Genomic DNA, 19990 nt, shown 5'->3' with positions numbered 1-19990 from the left:
AGCCTGGTCTACATAGCAAGTTCTAGGCCAGCTGGGGCTCCAGGGAGACCCTGTCTCAAAAGGACCAAAAAAAAATTAAAAAATTAAAAAAAGAGATACATTTTCAGGCACATAAAGATTCATGGCATTTTCCTTTCATGGGGTATGTCTCAGGGGGCTGTATCTGGTAAGAACAGAGAAGCACACCAAGGAGAAAGATGTGGAATTTGTTTCAACAGACAGATGAGAAGTGAGGCAAATTCCCAGGTTTATAATCCTAGGTTGATAGTTTAGGCAGTATGACTAGGAAAGCAAACCAGGGTAGATTAAATGAAGACCTTATTATTAATTAGTAAGGGCCACTTACAAGTATCACTAGTTTATCAAAGTTTAGCCATTTTCCTAGTTATGTATTTATTTAATAATCCAGTACTGATACTTATATAATTCATACTATAACCCAAACCAGCAAATAAGAGATGTCCCTTTCTTAGAAACCAAGCATATTTATCAGAACACGATTTTTTTACGAGTAGGGACATTTATGATAACATTATCAAACAATTAAAAGTCTGTGGCATAAGACATTAGATTAAATGGAACAAAATTACAGGTTCCCTAAACTGAATATATTCTTTAAAAATCCACCTATAGAATTCTACTTGTACCATGCACATCATGTGGTGTTTTCATTATCAAAACTAATATGCCTGTTTTCTTTCCATTCAGTTAAAGGGGCGAGACATGACCAACTGCTGACCTGGAAAACACTTTACCTGGTATTGGAACTGAATGGGCTGCAGCTGGCTGTCATTCTGAGTCATCTTCCTAGCTAGGGCCTCTTTCAGTGCAAGTGCTTTATTCAACTCAATCAGCTCCTTGGACATCTGAGCTTGACGTAGAGCATGTTGAGTGGTGAAAACATCAGAAGACCTGCTAGTCTCTAGACTGGTTTCCCCTTGCTGGAAAAGATAATGATCAATATAATGATTTGTAAAGGAAGCAAGATGCTGAATTTCTTTTACCAAATCCCACTGCCATTTTCCCATTAGCAATGTCTGTTTTCTTCTGTTACTGTGACTTCTCATATGTGCTTGAAACATTTGAGATGAATTAAACTAGCCTATTCCCTTGCTCATATAGCACTCCCCAACACATTCAAGTTTTCTTGCTTTTTCCTATGTTGATCTGACAAATGTTCTTTACTTTAACTTCATCTCAAGGAGTCCCTAAAGGAGGGAAGACACTGCAAATAGCACTTTTGGAAATGGTGGAAATGAAGAAGAATCATTTATTCTGATCCTGGCTTTTATTTCCTGATTCATCTCCGATCTTGCTTCCTCCACAATAAGAAAACTACCAATATGTACTTATTTTAGGGGTAAAAAGCTATCTCAAGCAAACCACTACCAAACTTTCATTATGATTTGTCAGATACACTTTATTTATTGTTATGACCTGAACACTCAAAATATCTCCCTTGTTTTTTTTTAGCCCACAGCCCTTCCATCCACAGAAATGTACACCCAGAAAATACTTTCTTCCATTTCTCCTCTAATGCTTTATTGACTGTCATATAATTTCCTAATTTATTCCTTTCCTCATTTTGACTTACTGGATAGGTGATGCAGTATACTAACATCTAGCAAGAAAAATCAGTAAGCCAGATTAAAATATGCAACACCATACCCCTGTGAAGTCCTGCTGCTCCTTGCCAGTTACAGTATTAGAGGAGTCATTCCAAGTTAGGGATTTTATGAACCTGAGATTTACACTAAAGATTTCTGGATTTTGAGGGCATTCATCTTAGGCTCTCCTCCTTCGTTGAGTGATACACAATAGGAAATGGTGTAGTGGGAGCTCCGGGTGCCACACAAAGGGGCCAATTACTTACAGCTTCTGGTTCCACCACAGTATCAATGGTTGAAGCCATGCAAGCAGCAGTTTCATCCTGTAATGTCAAATGTTTTGATTTAGAAAAAGATTCTGAAGTGAAATTCACAAGAAGAGTTTTCACACTGGTTATTTGATTTTTTAAAAAGTGATTTCTAAAAGTATATGCAAAGGTCATTTATGGTACTGGACCCATTTAGTAGTCACAGATATCCTAATAGCTATCCATTTCCATTTCCTACCTCTGAGGCCTCTGAGGAGTCTTTTTTTTTTTTTCCACAAAAGGCAACTGTGATGTCTTCGGGGGAAAGATGTCTTTGGGGGGAAAAGAGTCAGGTGGTAACTGACCAAAAGTCACTAAGCCAGTGAAACATTTAGCCATTCTAACAGGTCAAAGTTTAACCCATCTTCTAGATGCTTACACTTTTTAATGCTTCTACCAGTAAGTCTTTCTCTAGTAATGTACAAGTCTAACCAGTTCTTGTCAATATACCATCTGAAAAACAAACATAAAATAATGGCAATGCATCAGGAAAGTGGACAGCATGAAGAGCTGGTTTTGACTTTTAGTTGACAGCCAGTCAAGATGGCAAGTTCCTGCTTCATAAAGGAAACAAATATCCTTGATGAATACTCCAGAAAAAAAAACAAACTCATAAAGTCGCACAAGTGTGCTGTGGTCTGTTCTGCATACAGATAAGGACTGATTATATGAAGTTACTGTGGGTAGTTACTATGGGGGGGGGGATAAGCACTGTGGGGGGTAAGTTCCTTTTTTTGGGCACTGGAACAACAAACACCTAGAAAGGAAACCGAAAACTACTGCATGTAGGTAAGTGCACCCATGTCGTGCAATGCCCACAGAAGACAGAAGAGGCTGTCGGATCCCCTGGAACTGGAGTTACGGACAGCTGTTAGCTGCCATGTGGGTGCTGGGATTCGAACCCAGGTCTTCTGCAAGAACAGTGTTCTTAACCACTGAGCCATCTCTCCAGCCCCTAAGACTGATTTTTTTTTATAGATTATCATATGAGCGGTTCTGTTCTTGTCACTGGAATTTACGCTTTGCCTGGCACTATAACATATGCATCACCACTTCTGTTTAAGTGATTCTGAAAAGTCCTAGAAGAAAGTCTTGTTCCCAGGAAGTTATGTGTTTTTAGTTCACATGTGAAAGAATTATTGGCCTAAAAGCAATGAAAGAATTTAGGGTTGGCACATTCGGTATCTGTATCAGCACTGTGAAACATTACATGGCTGTTGTATTCTTGACACCTGAAAAGCAAGGAGTGAAGAGGCCCTTAATTAGTGCTGTTTATAAAAAACTTCCCTTATTCTACCCAGAAATTCCTAAGCAGTGAGGCTCAAAGAGAAGTCTAAAGAAGTTCCAGTGTTTCCACAGACTTCCTCATCCTAATTTATATTATTGGTGAGTCCCCAAGTGTAGGATACACTAAATCCTTCTTTAAAAACAGACAGCATCAATCTATGATTAGTTAATGATCATCCTTTTCTCTCTCATGTTCAAATTCAGTATAGTTATAGGACTATCACAGATTACCAGGGATAATAACACTGGTTTCTTTTGGAGACTATTTTTTAAAAAAATATCATTTTTTATTGAGCTGGAGACTGTTTTTTTGAGATAGCAACTTGCAGCGTGGCTCATTATGTAGACCATGTTGGATGCAAACTCACAATCCTCCTGTCTCTGCCTCCCAAGTACTGGGATTACAGCAGTGCACCAACATATCCAACCTGAAGACTGTTTCTAATACCTTAAAGAGGGTAAAGATCAAAGTAGATGGATTAATCTTTGAAGAAGACATGTTGTTACTATAGATTTACCTTTGTCTTTTGCCTCAAAGACATTTCACAATGCCAAGGTTGAAGTTCATGGCTATGGTGATGTGTTCTGCGTGATCATGGAAGGCTTATTTCACAATTCTAAATGTATAAGTATGTAATGATAGGATTTATTTCAATCTAGCAATCCTCTTCTTTGCCCAATCTAAGGCTGTAATTTAAAACTTCTTTTAAGTAAAAGACATGAGATCAGAGATCAAGAGATCAAAGGCAGGGTACACTGTACATTAAATAGCAAAGCCTTCCAAAATGAAGTTTCTGCTTGGAAATGTAGGTAATACCATTACTGGGCATGAAAAATGCTTTTTATGGAATCTGTTCGGGAGGAGGGGATATAAACAAAAATAGTACTTGATTCTTCAGGAACTGAAATGACTGCCTGAATTTCCTCACAGGTAACTGCAACAAGGAAGTGTGCTTGAATTACGTCTTAAGGGTACAGTTTGGTGCTTAAAGCACCAGGAGGAAAGTCCAGGAACAATGGTTGCCTTCATAGCTGAAAATGGGGAGTTCACCTGTCATTTAAAAAAAATAGTTTTAATTCAGAATGAAGGGCACATGTACTTACACTTGAAACATTTTGCTTTCATTGTAGTGAGCCTTAATAAAAACCATTGGAATACACTGCTGTGTATTTAAAAAAAATGTTGCTGGGAGGGTCTCTAAACAATAGACAGGGAAAACTCTGATTTAAGAGTCCAGCAGGAAGCCTGGACGAAAGGGCTGACTCTGCTTAACTATGACAGTGGAGGGAAGCCAAGAACCTTATCAGCTTGTGGCAATCTTTAGCACTCCCCTGAGTGTGCCAAGCACATTTTACTGGCAGATAGCAATTCTACAGAGCTCTTCTGGGCTGGTCACCACTAACAGTTCCATCTCCAGGCACAGCAGGCAGCACTGATAACACCAGAGCTTCAGTAAAGATGCTTTATTTTATTAATTTGCTTCCATAGCTTTGCTTCGTCTTTCACGTGATTTAAGCCCTAGAAATGAGGGGGTGTGAAATCCTCTGAAGTTGGTATGGTAGCCATGAACACTGCTATCCTGAGTCCTTATTTTCTGAGGTTGAAAATTTTAGCTCTAATAAGCTTCTGCACTGCAGATTATCATAATTCTGAAGCAACTCATGCAAGGTTTTCTTATATCAGACATTTCAGCTGTATTTAAGCAGAATTAGAGGTGGTGGCATTTATCTTTGTGCTAGCCATCCTCTAGCAAGTACTGTTAAACCTTACCATTTTCTAAACGTGAATTCCTCTTTGCTTTTCTAAGTTTTTCCTCTGAATACAGACTGTTCTTTTCCTTTGGTCTGCATTGCAAACTCCTATTCATTAAGAACCACTTTCCTCTGTGGTCCCTCCCTGAATTTCTAGAGTAACAGTTAATCACCTTCTCCTTCATGCTCCCACTGCAAGTGTAAAAGGGTTAAACAGACCCGAAAGAGGCTTCCCAGTGTCCTTTTCTTCTGCACATGGCTCCTTCACCCTTCTGTCATCATTTCCACCTATGATCCTGAATCTACTTACAAACTATAAGGCTTGAATAAACTCTTATTTTAAAAAATTATTTTTATTTCAGGTATATGAGTGTTTGCCTGCATATATGTACATGTACCACATGCATGCCTGGTGCCTGTTGAAGCCAGAAGACACTGGATCTTGTGGAGCTGGAGTTACAGGTGGTCATGAGTCACCTGACATGGGTGGTGGGAACCTGGGTCCTCTGAAGGGGCAGCAAGTATTCTTAACTACGGAGCCATCTCTCTAGCTCCTGAATAAACTCTTAAAAGAATCTGAGAGCATTCAGAAAGGGATTACACCAGTGTTCCCAAGGAAGAGAGATGAAACCCAGAACAACCTCCAAAAGTTTCCCAGCCATTAACAACAAATACTGCTACCTGAGCCAGACAACAGGGATGCGTGCATACACCTTTCTTCTCTCTACCCTATAAAACTCCGATTTTACCTTGACTTGGAGAGTTATGTGGAATTCAAATGTTTCCCAAGTGCATCAGCTAAATAATGCCTTTAACCTCAATCTAAATTACTTAAAATTATTTCTTTTTGACAGCAACACAGCATTTAGCAAGGTTATATAACTAGTAAGTGGTAGAGTTGGCTCCAAACCAGAGTATGTCTGGCTCTGGAGTTCATGTTCTCAATTACTGTGCTCTGTTTCTTGGATAAGTAAACAGTGGCTTTGGATTGGCTGTAAGTTTATATGGCATTACTCATTCTAAAACATGGCCTATTTGTTTGAGAGTTTACTCATTTATTTTAGAACTCAATAGCACAACCGTTCTAATAATAGTGGATTGTTTTTCATTTGCTCTTTAAATTTCTTGGATGATTTTGTTACAATACATTGACCAGGGATGGGAGACCACTGTTCTGGGAAAATATAAACTTCTTAAGAGATAGGAATTCATACCAGACATTTACAAATACATTTATGCTTCAGAATAATAAATTGGAGAATGTAGATGGAATAAAACTAAACATAATCTCTTAAAACAGTAACTCCATCCAAAAAACATATCCATAATAAGAGTGATTTTTTTTGACAGAGTCTTGCTATATAGTTAGTTTGGATTAGCCTTAAAGTTGTGATGGTCCTGTCTCTGCCTCTCCATCCCAAGTGCTGGCATGATAGGTATGTGTCACCATGCCTGGCTTATAACAGCTCTAAAATTAAATACAAATAAGAATTTATGACAAAATGATTATTCAAACTTATTTTTTATAGGCTATAAAAGAGCCATAGGCTGGGCTTAGTGATACAGGCCTATAATCACAATTACTTGGGAGACTGAGCCAAGAGGATCACATATTCAAGGCCTGCTTGGGCAGCTTAGTGAGATTGGGTTTAAAAAATAAGTTAAAAAAATAAGTGAGGTTCTAGTTCAATGGTAAAGCACTTACTTAGCATACATGATTCAATCCTTTATAGGACAAAAGGGGGAAAGGGAGAGAGGAAAGGGGAGAGGGAGGTGGAAAGATGGAAAGAGGAAGAGGGAGTGAGAGAGATCCTGTCTTAATCTCCTGACTGCGGGATTATAGGCCTGCACCACTATACCTTGATGAAATACAGGAATACTAATGTACACTTACGTATGTAATCTATGAGTTCTTTAATTTCACTATCTTCATGTTCAGATCATATTCAGTGATCCATGATCTCTGTCCTCAAACAGTTCAGTTTAGTTGTTTCAGCAGAATTTCAGTCAGAAATGCCTCAAGACGTGACAGAGAATGCTATGCCCACTACAGTCCTACTTGGCTTACCGATAGATGGGTAATCACTTGCTGAAGGTTGCGAATTATCTCTATGTTTTCTTTTAATTCCTGGTCTTCCAAAGTCTCCACTAGCTTTTGAAGATCCACTTTACAGCTGAAAATTCAAGCAAAAGAACCTAAAGGTCAATCATCTTGCAAAGGCAAGATTGGATATGAAGGTTGTGTAGACTGCTAATAAATACTGGTAGGAAACTTACGCGGCATGTTGCTTGAGTTCTTCTAGCTTGGCATTCATTTTTTCATTCACTTGCTCTGTCTACAACAAAGACCCAAGATCATCAGTGGCAGTGCCTGACAGCCTCACCTAATTATGCTTTCTCCTCTACACCTGTGGATGAAAACCTAGGTAGAAAGCAGAGCTGTCTTTTGCTGTAATAGATGATTTAGTGGCCTTTGGTTGACAAATGTGCTTCTAACAGAGTCATGGAAATTTGCCCTAAAGTTACCATGAGCTACTAAAAATAGCACCCAAGCAGCTGGGTTTTATGCTTGCCATGAAGCTCAGACTATGGGGTGGAGTGTGAAACCTTAATTTCAGAGAGAACTGCAATGGGAGGAAAAGCAATACATTCTGGCATGTTACTCCCCTCTGTTTGCAAAAAAAAAAAAATCAAATGACTTTAAACTGCCTCCCACACTGCACTGCTTCCTATAGCCCCAGCACTGGCACATTTAAAACACAAAAGGGCCTCATACCAAATGTAAGCTTAGATTTTTTTTAAAAGTTATACTGTCTGATACGATGGGCCAGTAAAAATGATGCCAATGAAAAAAAAAAGAAATGGCGGGAGGAAGCTATGTTTCGGGAAGGATGATTATTTCAGTCACAGAAATTGTAAGGTGCTGGATACTTTGGCAGATTTGGAAAAGACAGTCCTGATAGGATATAAAATAATAAGCTTACCAGGCAGCCATTGTAACAACGGTATAAAGGCCATATAGGTATGTGACTAGAATAACAAGTACCATCTGCTGTGTCAGCTTATGCTCGTGCACGTGTGAAACAGCTTCTAGAGTTACTTCAAAGCCATTGCAATGTGGCAGTGGAGTAGAAAGTTGGTATAAAAATCCCTTAGATCCCCCTTCCCCCTTCTGCTAGTAGTGGGCAAAACAATGGAAATAGGATTTGACCTCTCCTAAAGAAAACTTGAGGCATCTTACTTTTCCTTCATTAGCGAGTACATGGATGCATAAAAGTATTTAAGTTACAGAGGTTCAATTACATCTTGGTAGAAACTCTTTTTCATTTTCATTTCTGGTAATAGTTATACAATCAAAGATTGAATTGTACTTAGGCTGGTAGGAAAAACCTAGTGACTGAGCCAATACTCACTCATCAAGAGGCTGAAATCACATAGACAGGTAGTAGAATTTAAAACTGGTGTAATCAGTCATCAGCGGAATCATAGTCAACCACTACTTGGAAATTAACCATATGGAAAATTAATTAAAATAACTTTCCCAGCTGTTAGATTTTTGCCATGGCAGCTGTTAGAATGGGATATGAAATGTGTGAGAGAGTATTTGGGGAAAGGGAGATAGAGAATTTAGATCTTAGTGATGATGAAACAGTTATAGATGTTGATAGATGTTGGGTAGCTCTTAACTGCAATGCTTGGGACCAGAAAGTGTTTCAGATTTCAAATGGTTTTCAGATTTGGGAATATTTGCACACATTATGAGATGTCTCAGGGATGAGCCCCACGTTTAAACACAAAATTCATTATGTCTCATATACATCTTATATACATAGTATAAGGAGAAATATATTTTTGTTTATTTGTTTAAAGACAGAATCTCATGTAGCCCAGGCTGCTTTCAAATTTACTATGTAGCTGAGGATGATCTTTAACACTTGATCCTCTGGCCTCTACCTCCAGAGTGCTAGGATTATAGGCATACACCTCCACATCTGGTTTATGTACTGCTGAGCATCAAACCCAGGGCTTTGCGTATGCTACGCAAGCATTCCACCAACTGAGTCATATCCCGTCCTATTTTTTTTGGTCCTTTTGAAACAGGGTCTCCCTGTATCCCTAGCTGGCCTGGAACTCACTATGTAGACCAGGCTGGCCTTGAACTCATAGAGATCCGCCTGCCTCTGCCTCCTGAGTGCAGGGATTATAGGCCCGGCTCCCCTGTCCTATTTTATATATTATTTTCAGTTGATTGCTTTTTGATTGTGACTGATGATGGGTCATATAGGAAGGATTTGGAACTTTACATGATGGTTGTATCATGTTAGTGCTCAGAATTTTCAATTTAAGAGCATTTCAAATGTAATAGCCTCAGATTAGGGATGTTTTAGTCTATATTATGGATAATGATCAGGCAAGACTTAAGGTAATAAAGGGATTTGGTTTTTTCCTTTCTGGTATTTTGGCTAAATCTGTTTTAAAATGGGATTAGTATAGATCATTTGTGCTGAATACATATTCACTGCACAATGCTACTGAACTATCTCTCATAATGAGTTGTTAAATATTTTAGAAACCAAAGCTAATAAACGTTCAATGTGTTGCTATTTCAATTTTTAAGCCTCACCAAAATGATCCTCTCCAACATCTGGGCTGTCTGGCCAGCTGCCTCACTCAGACCACGACTTAATTTTTCATTCTCCTCTACCAGGGACTGGTTCTTCTCCATCAAGGACTGTAGATTTTCTGTTGGTTCCACACTAAAATAAAATAAATTTTTAGAGTAAGCTTGATGGCTTGACTGGGATAAAATTACCTCACAAAAATCTGGGGCGAGTGTCCAAACCCCTATTTGTCACCCCAGGCAGGTAGTAAAGTAAATAGATGAATAAGAAACATATTTCTCAAGTACTTCAATGGTTTGGAAGAAGTAATAATCCAGAACCAGATAAGGCTGTAACAAGAATGACTAACTTTATCATGGCTCTTGGTTTAGGAATTTTCTGTCTGCATCATGTAGGTTAGAAGCAAAAACTAACAATCTAAAATACATAGTCTCTCTTTCTCACCCTTAATTCCTCATTAAGGATTAAGGAAGGGGTTGGAGAGATGACTTAGTGGATAAAATGCTTACTCTACAAGCATAAGGATCTGAGTTTGGATCTCTAGCACCAAGTAAAAAGCAAGGCAAGGCAGATCCTGACTGTGATCACCATGCTGGGAGGTGGCAATAGATGAATCCTGGGGCTCACTGGCTAGCCAGTTTAGTCAATCAGTGAGCTCCAGGTTCAGTGAGAAACGCAGTCTCAAAAATAAGGTGGAGAGCTATAGAAGAAGACACCTGATGTTGACCACTGGCCTCCACACATGCAAGCACTTGCATTCTCTCTCTCTCTCTCTCTCTCTCTCTCTCTCTCTCTCTAAGGAAGTAGGGCTAGTGCTACAGCTCAGAGAACAGCTGTATACAATCTCAATGAGGAATAGAAAGAATTTCAAGAACAGAGCAGATGCTCTCTCACTCAGTGTAAGATCTTCATCAAGTCTCACAGAAGATCTAAGCTTTCTTGGCTCTTTATCAGAAAGTTAACAGCAAGGACACATGATAAGATCTCATGTTAAGAATTCGCCAAAACTCTCAAGAAAGAATGTTCAGTTCAAAGAACAGTTTACAGAAAATAAAATATCAATACAAGCTATTTTAAATTCTTTATTTCCTCTAACATTAATTTGAAAACTTCCATATCACTCATATAAGTCAACAAGCTTCAAAGTAATGAGATATTTAACTAAATAGCTTTTTCCTAAACTATTTCTCTAAATGGGGGAATCCTAATTAAGTGAACTGTTCATTTTTCGAAAGAAAATTCATTATTTATGAGAAGGCTCTTCATTGCAATTTGAGGTTAATGCTTGACTATTTAAACACTACTGAAACTATGTAAACACATCTACAGCACTATGTGCTACGCTGTATTGTAAATGATTTATGCATACTAAGTATATATATATATATATGTATACATAAGTATATATGTATATTAAGTAGGTTCTGTTGTTATCCCCATTTCACAACAGAAGAAACTGATATACAAAGAAGTTAAATAATCCAAAGTCAAAGAACTAGTGGGTTATGGTAAAGCTGGGGTTTGAAGTCTAGTTTCGGGGGGGCATATCCCTAACTACTCTGCTAACTTCAGAGATAGGTCCTGTAGGAATGCAGAGAATACTGGATATAAAAGCTCCCCAAGTAGTAAGGGAAAATGAGTTCTTTGTAAGATTGTAACAAAAGTAATACAAGACTAGGAAACAAAGTGGGACACCCACATGATGGAGGAGGGCTTTAAGGAGCAAGCAGAAAGCAGGATTTGGATTAGGCAAAGATCAGACAAAAAAGAAAGTACAACAACAGAAAAATCAGTGTTTCCCATATCACATGCTATTTAATTGCCAGTGCTAGGAATTCAAGTTTGCTAAGCAGGTGCAAGCTGATACTCACTGAAAAGAAGTATATAATCTGCAGCAATACATATCCAGAAACAAAAAGACAATCCAAGGACAAAAGGTAAAAATATTCATAAATATAAAGTGTAATCTTTGTAAACAGCCTTACGGAATGTCTCTAAAATATAAATATACATTTTAAAAGATTTTATTTTTATTTATGCATATGTGTATGTCTGTGTGACTGTATGTCACTTGTGTACAGGTACCTGTAGAGGCCAGAAGAAGACATCAGATCCCCTGGAACTGGAGCTACAGGTAGTTGTAAACTATTCAATGTGGATGTTGAAAACCAAACTCAGGTCCTCTGGAAGAGCAGCAAGTTTGCTTAACCACCAAGCCATGTGCCCAGTCGCCTAAATATACACTTTTTTCCCAAAGAAAATAAGCAGTACTTTATAAAATATTGAATAATTAATTGCTTCATTCACCACCAACTGTTTCTTAGAGTCTATTACTTTAATCTCACCCAGTCTATTAGTTTTGAAGCTGAAATTCACTGTTTCTTTCGTGTGTGTGGCTAAGTCAGGGGAAGGTGACTGAGATAGGATCCTCAGGTAGTCCCTGAACACCCTGAACACTTGTGATTCTCCTGCCCCCCCCCTCACTCACTGAAATTACAGGGGTATACTACATGCCTGGCCTCAAATGATTTCTTTTTAGTCTCATGTTCATTAGGCTTGTCATACATGAAACAAATTTGTGATAAATTGAAAGGAAAAGAAGCTAAGTCGATTGCATTTAAAATAGTTGTAGGAAAAAAAGGCCCTGAAGGAGTCCTTCAAGGGATGCCAGCTTTCCTCACTTTATCCAACATTCTTAAAATATTATAAGGGAACCCAGGGTATAATAACCAAAGGCTGGAAATTGAGAAGAAAAAAATTACAGTCACTTCTGGGAGATGAAATTTTACTCTTTGTACTTTTCTAATTTCCTACAATAAAAAATAAAAGTGAGAATTATTGAAAATAAAGATATTTTTTAAAAGTAGGCTCATATCATACATACATATGAACTGTAAACAGAAGGTTGAAATGTAAAACATTAGTACTATAAGAAAACATGGTTTTTAATTTTCATTTTATTTTTTACTTATGGGTATGTGTATGTCTGCATGTGTATATGCACATATGTGTGTGGGGGTGCCCACAGAGGCCAGAAGGGAGCATCTGAACCCCAGAGCTGGAGTTACAAGTGGTCGTGAGTTGCTTATTGGTGGTGCTGGGAAATAAATTCCTGTCCCCTGCAAAGTTAACTAGTGAACCTTCTCTCTAGCCCTATAACATGTTTTCTTTTTAACCTTGTTAAAAGGAAAGGTTTTCTAACTATGAATCAAAGCAAAATCCAGAAGCCACGTGGGCATGTTGGTGTATGCCTTTAATCATGGTACTTGGGTGGCAGAGGCAAGTGGCTCTCTGAGACTGAGGCCAGCTTGGTCTACATAGTGAGGTCCAGGCCAGTTGGAGCTACAGGGAGATCCTGTCTCAAAAAAAAAAAAAAAATCCAGAAGCCCTGGGTGACTTAGAAAAAAGTTGGCAGTTTCTTCTAAAGTTAAACACATGACCTAGCAATTCCACTCCTAGGTTTCTACCCAGTGAAACGTAAATCCATAAAAACACAAGTGAATGCACACAGTGACATTATTCAAAAACAACTAAAAACTCTATCATTTGACAGGCGTATAGACAAAGTCTGGTATATCCAGACATGGTATATTATATATAACAATCAAAGGGAAAGAATCATTGATGTATACCATAATATGGATGAATCTCAAAAACAGCATGAAAGAAGTCAACAAAAAGTCATATAGTGTATTATTCCATATATATGAAATGTCTACAGGCAAATCTATATAAAAAGAAAGCAGATTACTGGTTTCCTTAGGGTGGGGGTCTAAATATGAGCAATAGAAAATGGGGAGAAATGGGTTGGTGAGATGGCTCAATGGGTAAAGGCATGTGCTGTCAAACCTGGCAACCTGAGTTCAAGCCTGAATGGTAGAAAGGCAGAACCAACTCCCTCAAGTTGTACTCTGCCCACCGGCATACATGTACCTTGGTGGGTGCACACACACACGCATGCACACACACACACACACACACACACACACACACACACAAATAAATAAATGTAATTTATAACAAATTTTTTAAAAAAGAGAGAGAACACAGGCAGAAGGGATCTTTCTGGAGTGAATATCTGGGGTTTAAGTCAGGTAGCACTTTGCACTTCTGGGAATGATTAACTCAGCTTTGCAAGTGAACTATGCTGCTAGCTGGTACCTCTGACAGCAGGTATAAAAATCTACACATTTTTCTTTATGCTTTCCTTGCTTCCTTTCTACCTGATTCATGTGATCTAGTTGTGTAGTTTTCCCTATATTGTTCTAAAATTGGATTGTGCTGACAGCTGTATAACTATAAATTTAATAAGTCATCCAGTACTACATGTAAGATGAGTGAATTTTACAGTATATAAAGTATCTCAACAGGATGGCTACAAGTCCACTGGCAATATAAAAGATTGATCAATTCTATTACATAAAAGTAAAAAATTTAAGCTGGACTTGGTGGCGCAGGCCTGTAATATCAGACACTGCAGAGGATGATGCAGGAGAACTGCTAGTTCATGACCGGCCTAGACAACTTAGAAAGACCCTGTCTCAATATAAAAGAATACAAAAAGGGCTGGATATATATATATATCAGCGGCAAAACACTTGCCTCGCAATGTGAGGCCTTAGGTTGAATCTCTAGTACTGCACACACATATAACAAAGTAAAAGACTACTGACAATCTGAAAGAAAATATTTATAACACAGACCACAAAGGGCTAGCATAATATGAAAAGAAATGATTAAAAACAAGGACCTAAATTAGGGTTTTCTATCATTTAAAAATATTAAGGGAGTGACTCTGGATCAGCTGACTAGACTCCAGTGGATGAACATGCACCAAGGAACATCTGGGTACAAATGCTTGGCCAGATAGGCCTTAACATATATGACAGAATACATGAAATCTAGTATTTGTGGGGTGGAGGGAGTAAAGGGAGGGTGCAGATGGAGAAGAGGACCTAAATTTGATTAAGATTATATGAAATGCACAAAAAAACTCAATAAAAATATACATTAAAATATATCAAAATAAATGCTGGTGAGAATATGAAGAAATTGGAACCTTTGCCCACTGTTGGTGAGAATGTAGAATGGAAAACAGTATAGCAATTGGATCAGAAAATTAAATTAAAAGCAGAATTAACATATGATTTAGCTCCCCCTCCCCTTCCTCCCCTCCCCCTCCCCTCCCCCTCCTCTTCCTTTTGTCTTTTTGAGACCAGCCCCAGCTGGTTTGGAACTTGCTATGTAGACCAGGCTGGCCTTGAACTCACAGAGATTCCCCTGCCTCTGCCTCCCAAGTGCTGGGATTAAAGGCAAGGGCCACCATGCCTGGCAGCTCTTCTGTTTCTAAGTGCATATTCAAAAGAATTGAAAGCCAGAGTACGAATAGGTACTTACATACTCTTGTTTATAGCAGCATTATTCACAGTACTCTAAAGAGGAAACCACAAGCGTCTACCAGCAGATGAAAGGACATGAAAAATGTTGCATATAAATATAATGCAATATTATTCGACCTTAAAATTGTGCCTCTGTTCTGGCCAGGTCACAAGGTGTATTACCTGGCCAAAAGGTACTACAGTTTGAATTTATCAGTTGGACAGGGTTGCAGGAGGGGTCCTGGGTTAAGTGGATAGGGGTTAAGTGGATAACTGCTACATTCAGTAGAAAGGTAACTGCCATTTCCTTTCTTCCCTGGGTCGGGTCTGAGAATGGGCTTTGAGACTGAGAAAAGAACTGATTGAATTCCTAGGAAAGGCAGTACTAGTGCCTATTTCTCATTTATATTTGCCAAAATGGCTGTCTTTCTATCCTGGGTGGGATCTAAGGGTAGACTTCGAGGCTGATGGAAACCTTGATTCAGTTCATAGTATAGCAAGTTCTAGGGCCAACTTATTGTGGCAATTTGATGCTGGGGTCTTCTTCCCTCGGACAGGCTCTAGGGTCAGGTCTGAGGCTAGTCATCTAGGGTTTAAGTCAGGCAGCATTTTTCACTTCTGGGAGCGAATAGCTCAGCTTTGCAAGTGAACTATGCTGCTAGTTGGTACCTCTTATGGCCCATATAAAAACCCGCACATTTTTCTTTATGCTTTCCTTACTTCCTTTTTACCTGATCCATGTGATCTAGCTGCATAGCTTCCCATGTATTCCCTGTGAGGTCTGAATGGAGGGGCCTTCTTCAGAAACATCTTGGAATGCTAGGAAAGCTGGATTTATATCTCCCAGTATCTTTTCCCTCTGTAGAAACCATGGCCCTGGGAAATCCTCTCATGTGATTGTGTGCTAACTTGGGAGAAGCGGTAATGATGAAAAATGAGACTGTTTCTCTTATCCTTTCCATGCAGATTTTGATTTTCTGTTCCATGGAGCAATGCCAATTAACTCACGCTTAATTCCTCTATTTTGAAGTTTCGCTAACATGTTTTTTTGTGTTGACAATTGCTAGTTGATCTTTCTGTAGGGAACCTGGAGTCTAGGACCTGCCATTTGAGATCACAACCACATTTTGTTTATCAGCTCATTAGCTGATGGACATTTGGATTGCCTCTATTTTTCAGCTATTGTGAAGAGTGCTGCTATGAGCATAGTTGTAAAAATATATCTTTGAGACTGCTTTCAGTTCTTATGGATATGTACCCAGATGTGGGATTGCTGCATCATATGACAGAACTATTTTTAAGTCTTTTGGAAACCTCCACACTGTTCCATAGTGGTGACATAATTCTACAATCCCACCAATAAGACACAAGGGCTTCAACCCACACATCCTTGCCAACACTTGTTGTTTTATATGTGTATTAACAGGTGTCATCTTAAGAGGTGTGAAATGATATCCCATTAGTAATTTTTATTTGCATTTCTCTGCTCTATGTTTTTGCATAAATCTGACTCGTAGATATATTAGAATGTTTCACATACTCAAGATATAAACAAACAAAACTAATCAAGATGTAGGAACAACTAAAAATGGAACTTAAACAGTAACCGTGGGCAATTGTATCCTACTTGGTTATTCTACTTTTCTGTCTAAAGACAGGAAAAAAAATCCCACATAAATGCTATAATTTAGCTCATGAATTGTTTCTCACAGGCACATGGACTAGCAATTCTGACACAACTTTATGTGTATATTAGAATTGAACATGCAGATAAACAGATTAGAAATAAGGTGAGTTGGGTTTCTTATTGTGAGAGAAAGAATTTATAAATAGGGAGAATGCAAAAATTAATTGTACGAGTCTTTTGTGGCACCTATGCCTAAGCTTCCTTATGCTCGTTCAGAGCCTGAGCTTTCTGCATATATCACACTAAAGCACATGAGGTGTGGGTAGCCAGCTGCATTAGGTTGTTCAGGCAGGGTTTTCCTAGTGTGGGGTGGTTCAGATTCAGAACTGTGCACCTGAGGTGGCTGTTGGGCTCTTCTGGGAACCTCAAGCTTAGAGACAGTAAGTTCAGAGGCCTATACTGTTTCATTGGTGTGAAAAGCGAGGGTCTGGATCACTGCTCCCTGAGAATGTAGTTAAGATGTAGTTGAAGCAGAAACCCTACTCAGGGGCTGAAGACAGTGTTCTCTGTTGGGTTCAAGATGCCCTATCAATTTGTTAATAGGAGTATGAATAGCTGGATGGGGTTGGAAGGAGTGGGTAGAGTTGAGAAGGAATGGTGGATTTAAAGGAATTTGACACTTAGGTTAGTCACATATTTAGCCTTTCTTGACCTTAAAAAAACTTAGCAATGCTTACTATACAGTTAAATTTACTCATTTAAGATACAAAATATAAAACAATATGAACTCTATAGTGGTGTAATGGAATCAAGATTTATGAGTATAAAACTGTGGGCTCTAAAATTGTTTCTGATTTATCTTTATATTATGTATATGAGTATTTTGCCTGTATAGTATGTAAGTCACCATGAGCATGCAATGCTCGCAAAGGTCAGAAGAGGGTGTCAGATCTGCTGAAACTGGAATTATATGTGGTTGTTAGCTGCCACATGGGTGCTAGGAACTGAATGCAGGTCCTCTGCAAGAGAAGCTAGTATTCTTAACTACTGAGCCATCTCTCCAGCCCCCAAACTGTGCTTTCTAACATGCATACAGATAGATACAAAGACACAGATGACTGTATGTGTAAGGTTATTATACATGCAGATATTTCTGAGTTCTCCCTACTGAGAGGGCCTAGAAACAGTGACACCCCAGAAAACAGTGAGCACAGTTAGTAGATGCACACAGATCTTGGTTTCTAAATACCACTTTCCAATACAAGAAACCAAAGATCCTTGGAAAGATAATTTCAGACTTGGAACAAGGAAAAGCGTTTGTAACATCTTGTGAAAATGCCCCTGTTGAAGAACATAAGAACCAACTCGAAGAACCAACTGAATGGACAAAGCAATAATCCAAATGATAGGTTTTGGACATTGACTCACAGAGTAAAATAAATATCCATGTAGTTATGGCTACAACTAAGTAGTTGAATAAATAAGTAGAGGGAAGAGACAGCATTTCCTTACCATAACACTGTAATTAATACATTTCCGAGGCCAGAACTCATGTTCTTTCCATTATACCAGGTTGCTTCATGGATAACTAGCTAAATCCTAAGTAGTCAGTAAGGTTGGTAAGACCCCTTCCAAGTGCCTTGAGAAATTTTAGAATATCAGGAAAATACAGTTTTAAAATTAATCTATGACTTACTTTATATTTCCTGGCAAGGTACCTCCATGGGCCTGTAGCAACAAGACCTGCAGCTGTTGCACCTGAAAGAAACAAAGAAAAACAATCAGCTAGTCACCAATGAAAAGGCACTTATCACTGGAAGTGGTAGCACCAACTGTAATCTAAGTACTTAGCAGGTTAAGGCAAGAGGATCAAAGTTTCGGGCTAACCCAGGCTACACAGTAAGTTCCTGAGTCCTAGGCCAGGCAAGGCTATATAGTGAGATGCTCTGTCAATCCCCACCTTCAAAATGCTACTTATCCCTTTGCAGTGAAGTCACTATAATTAGCAGCTGGGTCATTTTACTTAATGCCTATGAAAGCTCCAGTAGGTCTTCAAGTACTATAGAAGTCACCTGGGTTAATGAAAGAATGGTAAGGCAATAAGCATTACATAAACAATGATTACTTAGAAGAAGAGTTATCCCTTTTATCTAAGCGTCCTAATGACATTTATTTTGTTATTATTTTATTTAGTTTTATTAAGTACTTATTTTTTTAAAAATTCAAACAGCACTGAGATATGCACTGCAACAAAAATAAAATATGGGAGCTGGAGAGATGGGTCAGTGATTAAGAGCATCATCTGCTCTTGCAGAGGACCCAGGTTTGATTCCCAGCACCCACGTGGCAGCTGACAATCATCTATAACTCCAGTTTCAGGTGCTCCCATGCCCTCTTCTAACTTCCATGGGCAATGCATGACACGGTGAACTTACATGCAGGCAATATGCTCATACACACAAAGTAAAAATAATGAAATAGTAAAAAAATAAAATATCGTCTCTACTCTTAATACATCTAGTTGAAGAAGAAAACTCAAATGCCTGAAGTAGGAGGAAATAATGTAAGACAGACAACACTAAATTGCCAGAGTTAAGTGCCTTAGCATTCATGTGCAAACATCCTCTTCCCTTCCTTTTTTGACAAAAGAGGAGCAGTTCTGCTTTGGAACCCCACTTATTCCTTCCTCTTTATAAACCCTTCTCTCTTCGACTTCTCCCTTTCTATCATATCCTTATTATTAAAATATCTCTCATTTTAAGATAAAAGTATATCACCCCCAATCACACTTTCAAAGTATTTTGTCCTGTTTCTCTTATTCTCCAAGCTTGAGGGGAAAAAAATGTCCACACTGGACTGGCAAGATGGCTCAGCGTTTAAGAGCACTGGCTGCTCTTGCTGAGGATCCAGGTTCAGCTCCTAGCACCTACATGGTGGCTAACAACTGTCCATAACTCCAGTTCCAGGGGATCCAATGCCTTCTTCTGACCGCAACAGGCATTGCACAACATGGGTGAGCTTACATACAGGCAGGCAATACACTCATACACATAAAATAAAAATAACAAATATTTTTTAAAATATCCACACCAATAGTCTCCATTTGGTTTTTAACTTGTTCTAATCTGATTTTTTTTTCCAATTATTCTACTAAAGTAACTTGCTAAAGAGACAAATGATCTGCATATGACTACATGCAAAAGGCATTTTTAATACTCATCTTACTTGAATGAATGGGAGCATTTACCTTACCAAACTTACTATACTTTCCTAATTTTCTTTCTATACTTCTAGCTGACTGTCAGTCTCTTGGTTCATCTTTGTTCCACTTATCTTTATTTCTTTATTTATTTTTAATTTTTAATAACTACATGATTAGAAGAAGCATTTCATTACAGCTTTAACATAT

General features: G+C 38.4%; 1 protein-coding gene across 2 annotated transcripts in view; it reads right to left on the bottom strand.

Annotated features, from left to right (window-relative positions):
- Positions 1-19990, bottom strand: part of Kif4a (kinesin family member 4A) — a 130634-nt gene that overhangs the window by 61186 nt on the left and 49458 nt on the right. For both annotated transcript variants that reach the window (XM_008844389.3, XM_029568943.1), the window contains exons 10-15: positions 18278-18339; positions 9579-9711; positions 7232-7290; positions 7023-7128; positions 1874-1930; positions 756-941 (exon numbers count right to left, since the gene is read on the bottom strand). In XM_008844389.3, the coding sequence (XP_008842611.1) occupies positions 756-941; positions 1874-1930; positions 7023-7128; positions 7232-7290; positions 9579-9711; positions 18278-18339 (603 nt within the window). The remainder of the gene's footprint in view (positions 1-755; positions 942-1873; positions 1931-7022; positions 7129-7231; positions 7291-9578; positions 9712-18277; positions 18340-19990) is intronic.

The sequence above is a fragment of the Nannospalax galili genome, unplaced genomic scaffold (genome assembly GCF_000622305.1).
Source record: "Nannospalax galili isolate Female #2095 unplaced genomic scaffold, S.galili_v1.0 scaffold280, whole genome shotgun sequence".
Lineage (NCBI taxonomy): Eukaryota > Metazoa > Chordata > Mammalia > Rodentia > Spalacidae > Nannospalax > Nannospalax galili.
Note: the sequence above shows the minus strand (reverse complement) of the source record. Positions and strands in the feature narration are given on the sequence as shown.